This window comes from Cygnus atratus, chromosome 26, assembly GCF_013377495.2.
Source record: "Cygnus atratus isolate AKBS03 ecotype Queensland, Australia chromosome 26, CAtr_DNAZoo_HiC_assembly, whole genome shotgun sequence".
NCBI lineage: Eukaryota > Metazoa > Chordata > Aves > Anseriformes > Anatidae > Cygnus > Cygnus atratus.
Window position 1 is genome coordinate 5813038 of NC_066387.1, and position 7647 is coordinate 5820684.

The 7647-nt window shown below is 48.4% G+C and overlaps 1 protein-coding gene across 1 annotated transcript; it reads right to left on the bottom strand.

The window, feature by feature from the left end:
• Positions 1 to 6021: 6021 nt before the first annotated feature.
• Positions 6022 to 7110, bottom strand: LOC118260536 (4-galactosyl-N-acetylglucosaminide 3-alpha-L-fucosyltransferase FUT6-like). The gene is given in 1 exon segment (XM_035570864.1): positions 6022 to 7110. A coding segment is annotated over 1 exon segment (1089 nt).
• Between the last annotated feature and the right edge of the window lie 537 nt (positions 7111 to 7647).

Here is a 7647-nt window from a genome sequence, read left to right on the forward strand (position 1 = left end):
GCAGCGCTGTGCCCACCCCAGAGGGCATTCGAACCCTGCTTCGAACTCCCTGACCCCACTGAACAGGCATCAGCCTCTCACAGTGGTCACTGCCCCCAGTGAACAAGTGCTGCCCCCAGTTATTGCATTGAGCATCTCCCGCATTTAATGTGTTGCTTGTTTTAACACATGATTAAGCCATAAGTTGTTTACGCTGCCACCACATTCATGGAGCGGTGGGAAGAGCCTGCAGCAGTGTCCTGTAAAAGCATAACGAGCAAAGCCAGTGAGCTGCCCGCTGCCCCTGGCACCGGGTAGAGGGGGAAGAACCAAAAAAAAAATATGCTAAAACACTTTTGAATCACAAAGGTTTATAGCGTTTTTTTTTGGGGAATGGAAAAAAAGGTCTGTTTATATTCCCCCCATCATGCCACCCAGAGGCCTGACAGCCATGGACGGCTCGTGGCCGAGTCAAATGCTCACACTTGAAGCTCTGCTCTGTAAATATTTTATGAAGCATCTTTTGAGACTCATAAATCCTTGTACGTGTGTGTGCGTGTGTGTGCGCGTGTGCTGAAGAAGCTGAGAAAGGCTGTAATCCCACTGCCAGCCTGTCCAGGAAAAGAAAAGAAAAGGAAAGAAGAAAAGAAAGAAGAAAAGAAAGAGAGAGATGGAAAGAGAGAGCGAGAGAGAGAGAAAGAAAGAGGAAGAGAGAAAGAGAGAAGGAAAGAGAGAAAGAGAGAGAGAGAAAGAAAGAGAAAGAAAGAAAATAGAAAAAGAAGGAAAGAGAAAAAAGAAAGAAAAAGAGAGAGAAAGGAAAGAGAAAGGAAGGAAGAAAGGAAGGAAGGAAGGAAGAAAGGAAGAAAGAGAAAGAAAAGAGAAAAAGAAAGGAAGGAAGAAAGAAAAGGAAGGAAGGAAGAAAGAAAGAAAGGAAGGAAGGAAGAAAGAAAGAAAGAGGACAAACTGAAGATATAATGACCAAATTGGAGAGGGCTGCTTGGAAAATCTGACTCATTCAAGAGAACAAAAAAAATAGAAAGAAAACAATGTTTGCAGGCAACAGCATGCAGGCGAATGTGCTGCTGAGCTGGGGCTGCACGGATTTTGAGTGCAATTTCTTGGAGATGGGGTGTGTGTTGCCTGCTTGCATAGTGTATGTGGGAGAGTTTCACTGGCTGATGCTTGCTTTAAAGCCCCAGCTTGAAATCCCAAGCTCCCAAAAGATGTACTGTACTCATTTCTTCATTTTTAAATGGAAGAAGAAACAGCTAGGAAATGGGATGCTGAGGGTGCTCAACCCCACTGAATGGTTTGAGCGTCTCACAATTACCTCCTGGTAAGAAATACCATGGAAAATAAACCCAGCCACACTTCAAACTGGAAAGCCCACAGTAAAAGTGAAGACCAGAGTGTACAGTTTGCCTGCCTCCAGAAAAAAAAAAAATCAAGCATATATATAGTTGTGTCTTTCCCCATATCTCTTTCCTAGAAGGCACTACCAACGATGTGAAACCCAGGAACACTAATAATTGTTGCTTCAGCTGCTGCTGGGGATTTGTGGCAAGGGAAGGAGGGAGCTCAGTGGTGCTAGACAGCTGTGGAGAAAAGAGTCTTCAGTTTCATGTTCCCTCTCCCAGTATCATCAGACAAAAAGAGAAGCAGGTTTCTAAAGCACGGTGAGTATCTGCCTGTAGGCTCAGAAAGCTGGAAATAATTGATTTTACAGGGCTGGTTCAGGCACCTTCATGCACTGAAGACAAACCTTGCTGTGATGAAGCTCTTCAGCACAGAAAGCTCCAGCTGCTGCATTTGCAGGGTTTTGGTGTATCCGAGACATTTTTGTTATCCTCCCAAATTACAAACTGCACTGGGTGGGTGAGGATTTGTTTCTCCCAAGCTCTGCCTCGCCTCTCCTCTCCACTCTCTTATGGCCCTGAGGGCTCTGCTGGGCAGGGGTCCCATGGATGCAAAGCCTGTGGGTGCTCAACCGGGCTGCGGACAGCAGCTTCACCCTCTGCCAGGACAGCAGTTTCCTGTCCCCTGCACTGGGCTATTTCCTAAGCTCTGGAAATGGTTGGGGTCAGTGGCCACTGCCCTTTCCCATCCCCAGCAGAGGGAGAGAACCCTGCACCGCTCCCTGTGCCCTGCCAGCACTGCTGAAGGCTGACCACCCCGAGCATTAGATTGCAAAGTTATACTTACACCCCGCCCCCAAAACGCAATTTTTTATGTTATTATCTCCCCAGTTCCCCATGAGGATCAGCCTTTTGCTCTTCTTTGGGGGAAATACCCCTCTAAACCTCTCCCCTTCCCTGCTTTTTGAACCATCTCTGCCCAAAAGCCTCAGCTGGAAACATTTCAGTTTGACTCCTATCACCTTTGGGTAAAAACAGGGGAGGTTTGGAGGAACTGAGGCATTTTCATTTCATCTTTGTGAGGGACTGAAGCAGCCCTTACACTGGCATATGGCATTTACTCAAGTGGGTGCAGATGGGAAAAACCTTTTGGGCAAGGAGGCTGCAAACCCCAGCACCAGCGTTCCAGGACTGCGGCTTTTCAGTGTGGTCTCCCAGCCCCAGGCCCTGGCACAGCCTTCCAGATGTTTCCTTCGATTAAGTTGCCTCCTCCAAAGTTGCCCAATTGCGGTGTCAGCTTTCCCATCCCGTAACAAATTCAGCCTGTGCATGGCTCTGTGTCACCCACAGGCATCCCTGCAGGATGGTTTGTGCTATATTTTGTCCTGCCGTCCCCATGTCCCTACCAGCCCCTCCTCGAGGCCCATTGTTTAAGCCTGGCTGGGGGCAAGCTCCAACAAAGCCCCATGGTATCCTCAGGCCTGAATGCTTCAAGGACACACAAATTCGTATTTTTTGTCACGCTCTCAAAGGCTGTGGTACAATTTGGGGGCTGAGGGTGAGGTCAGCATTGATAAAACTGCTCTCTGCATATGTATTTAGCCTTTGCTCCTGCAGCCTCAGAGGCTGGCCGGCCTCGGGATCAGCAGGAGCCCTGTGGCTCCCCCAGGACCCTGGAGACCCTGGGCCTCATGGAGGGATGAGGCTGACCCAGTCAGGATGTCTGCTCTGGTATTAACACCAATGCAACTGGGTACAACACCATAGCAGCTCCACTGAGAGCAGGGAGCCAAACATCTCTGCACTTGATAATCAGTCATAAACCAAAAGCAATCACCAGCAGCAACCACGCTCATAAAAGCCATGGCTGCAGGGCCATGCTTTGTGCCTTCCCAGAACAGGCTCTAGAAAGGCATTTTTAACCTTTTTTTTTTTTTTTTCAACTTGGGGATGTCCTAAACCAGCGGGTAGGAGGATGTTTTTCCGTTAAGTGGTTCTTGGTGATATTTTTTTTTTTTTTTGTGGGGGGTGTGGAATTTGTCCCATTGTTCTTTGAACTGATGCAGTCCTGTAATTTCAGCAGCTCATGGTGCAACATTGCCTCCTTGTCCTAAGCTCCTCTGTAAACCAACCCGAGTGAGGACCTAAATCAACCTGCTCCATAGCACTGTGCTGGGTGGGCTCCCAGCGCTCCTGCTATGCCTGCGTTTCATAACAGATAACAATGTTCCTTGATCTCTTGACATCACCAAGCAGTATAGTTTATTTCTGAGGAGACCACTAAGGCAGCTTGATGGAAGCTTAACCTTTTTAATGACATTGCTGCATTGTAATTTCCACTCAGCCTGCTTTGCTGACATGCTGTTTACTCACTTGTTGAGTGAGTACAATACTCACTTGTTGCTAGTGGGTTCGTTATGGAGAATTTCAGGCAGTCCAGGGCACGTTTCACTCCAGAAGGCCACAGGCAGCCTTGGGTGCAGCTCATGCCAAGGAGTGGCAACCAGCACCCCCAGCCAGGTGAGGGGCTGTGCAAACAGGTCTTGGGGGTGTGCAGTGAAGCCCCTATTCACAAGCATTGGCTTCCCCATTGGAAGGGAGGTTGCTTAAAGGAAAGAGATCCAAGCTGGAACTGAATTGGCTGTTTGTTAAGACATCTATTGAATGTGCAGAGTGATCTCAGTAAACACCAACACCAAGCCTCCAGCAGGACTAAAACTGTGTGTCCAGCCCCAGTACAAACTACATTGCCAACTCCCCTTCCTCTCCACAGCACATCCCTTCAAAACAGGCTAGCAAAAAATACTACAGGTGATCTGAAGGTGTTCATGGGGCTTTACACTGTGGTGTCTTCCTGGGAAGGCTTTTTATATGATGTTGGTTAAAGCCACGAGCAAGCGCCTCTTGTCTGTGTTCACACATGCAGCACAGGTCAGCTCTAACAGCTCCTGTAAATTTACATTTGCTTTTTTTAATGGGAACATACTTTTCAAGCAGCTGGACTTTGTGCCTGCATGCGCAGGGCCCTGTTGCTGCTTGGTTTAATCAAACACTCCATTTTGTAATCAGTTTTGCTGGCAGTGCCAGAGAAAAGCAGTGCTGTAAGCCAATGCTCAAAGTTGAAGCTTTCCCAATTTCAGTCTTAAGGCAGAAGGATTTAACCCTGGGACAGGTGTCATCTCCCAAATCTAGCAAGAGCAGTGAAATGAGCAACCATCCATTCCAACTCCCCAGTGCCACCCATCAACAGGAAGAGACTGCTCACTGAGCTCACCTGCAGAATATTATTTAATCTCTATTTCAGATCCATACCAGCTCAGTTAATAGTGTTAATATCTTGAATTTCTCCAGTTGCTCTGAACTGAACAGGCTTTAAAGGTGGGAAGAACACCAGGGTTGGCTGATGATTCCAAGAGCTACGGGCTAAAGGAGGAGGGAGGTGTGTGTCTGCAGGCAGCCAAGGCAGGGGCAGAAACAATTATTACGCAATAAAAATTCATCAATTTTTATTGATGTGACAAATATATTGATCTTCTTTTAAGCAGTTAGCAAGCCCATGGCTAAAGACGATGTGGTACATTTCGCTACTTGAATTTTCAAAGGGGTTCACTAAGTTCCAGCAAAGGTTCTTCAAGACACTAACAGTGGGAAGGGATACAAGTTCAGATTTCAGAGTGAAGGATTTACTCTTAGGCTTGTGATGATCAACATATTCAACCAATCTGCAAAGCAGAGGAAAAAAGAAAAGGGTGGTGGTGGTGGTGGAAAAGGCCACTAATGAAAATAAGGGACTCTCAATCCTAAAGCTAAGGTCTTGCTGATGGACCATCTGATACAGAATAACTGCACAAGGAAATGTAGAGGGAATTCTTTGGAAATCTTTACTAAATGCTACTGATGGAGAAAACAATTATATCTCTATACACAGAGCTGGACTTTGAGCTGACTTTCCTCATGGAAATATCTTGGGGCTAGGACAGACCTTTGAAAACCTCAGCTCTGGGCTCAGCAGCAGCCGGGGAAACACACTGGATGTCTGGAGGTATCAGCAGGGAACCTGGGAAGGCAGAGCTGGGTCCCCCATCTCCAAGCAATGGGGCTCCCCAACTTGGAAAGTTTCCAGTGGTATGACCTGAACAGCAGCAGGAATCTTGATAGAGGTCAAACACAGAAGCACATGGCCTAGAGGCATCAGCTGCTGCCAGAAGTTGCCATGTCCAGGCATATGGGAGGAGGCAGCACATCACATGGCCCTACTAAGCATCTCCTTACCACAGGGTGCTATGGGTGCTCAAACCTCACGGTGCTTTTAGGGGCATCCTCAGCACCTCACCTACACCACTGTGCTTCTGTCAGACCCTTCCTCAAACCCACGCTGCCTTACTAACCTGTCCAAAAAAACCCCAGACTTGTAAAATAAAGTGAGTAGTTTCCAGCCTGTTGAGCATCCTGATGCAGCACCCCAGAGGCAGTCAGGGAGGGCCTGAGGCAAACCAGGGTCAGGACCTGGCCATCCTGCAGCAGCAGGCAGCCACACAATGTGGCTGCCACTTTCAGTGGGACTTTTGCACAGTACGAAGTCCTTGAAACAGGTTTATGATCTATATATTGCTATTTCACCCACAGAATTGCAACCCCAGCAAGGACAAAATGATCACAACAGAGCAGAGAGCTGAGCAAACAGTAGTTACACGAACCACTCAGACAGATGGGGCACAACCCGGTATCTGGTCTCTGTTGTCTGCAGGAAGTGACAGGCTCTGCAGACCTGCAGGGCCCAGCCGGTCCCCACCACAGGCTTCAGCCACTTGCGCCACTGAAAGTAGCGCTGGTATCGCTCAGTGTCCCTGCTCAGCTCCCACAGGTACCGTGCCAGGTCACTGGCGCTGGGAAAGTCATCGACATGGATGAAGGAGTCAGGGGGCAAGAAGCGCTCGTAGTTTTCTCAGGGCAGCCCCAGCACAACAGGGACAGTGCCAGAGGACAAAGCGTTCCACCAGAGCTTCTCAGTGACGCAGTCTTCGTGCTGTGAGTTCTCAAAGGCCAAGTAGAAATTGTACTGGGACACAGTGGGAAGAAGCTTGTGCCTGGGCAGGGGCAAGTGATGCTGCCCATAGACATCCACAGCGATGTATTTCTTCAGCTCCTGGTAGTACTTTACCCGGTGGGAGCCTACTTGCCAATTGCTCACTACCCAAGCTACCATCTTGGTCTTGGATGGGATGTTGAAGGGTTGGGGCTGGCTGAGGAGCTGCAGGTCCCCATAGGGGCTGAAGATGTCTGAATCTCTTCGGTATGACATAGTCAGGTTGAAGAGGTTGTCCATGGCACCTAAGTTTGGAGAGTGACTTGGAGACTCCAAGTTGAACCAGATCCAGCGCTGGGATGGGAGTCTGGGGATCTGGGCCAGTCTTTTTGTGTCCCAACACACATCCCTGTGATGCATAATCACAGCATCTGCCTTTTGGGACCAGCTGCGGTTGACAGTGAAGTAACAGTCTGGTGTGCCATATAACTCTGAGCAGTTTCTGAAATTAAAGTGTTGCCCAAAGGGCCAACTCCACAGCAGGATGGTCAGCCTGTGCTCACTCTTTGGTGGGGTGCTGGTATTTTCAGCAAGAGGCATTTGAGTAGAGAGATGGGAACTGTGATCTTCTGGCTTGGGAGTCCTGAACTGACGAAGAGAAACAAAGAGGCAGGAGCTGAATACGAAGCTGAAGAGGAAAAAGGTGAGGAATTTCTTCCATGAGACCTTCTTCCCTTCCATGAGCTCCATGAATGGATCTGCAAACACCACAGACAGGGCACTGAGTGATGGGTATACACTGACCCCAGCATGGCCATGGCTCTGGGTGCACTGTGTAGCTGGGGGTGGGGTGGGAGGGTGGGGGAAGTGGAAGGGGGGTACGCAGAGGGGCTTGGGCAATAGCAAGAAGACCTGAGGTACATTTACCTTAGGGAAACCAGCTGATGTGATCTTTTTGGATTTCAGTAAAGCTTTTGACACAGTTTCCCATAGGATCCTACTGGACAAAATGTCCAGCATACAGCTAAACAAAAACATCATACGATGGGTGAGCAATTGGCTGACAGGTAGGGCTCAAAGGGTTGTGGTAAATGAGGCCTCATCAGTCTGGTGGATGGTCACTACTGGGGTCCCTCAAGGCTCCGTTTTAGGGCCAGTCATCTTCAACGTTTTTATAAATGATTTGGATGGAGGACTAGAAGGTATTTTGAGCAAATTTGCTGATGACACTAAACTTGGAGGAGTTGTAGACTCTGTTGAGAGTGGAAAGGCCTTGCAGAAAGATCT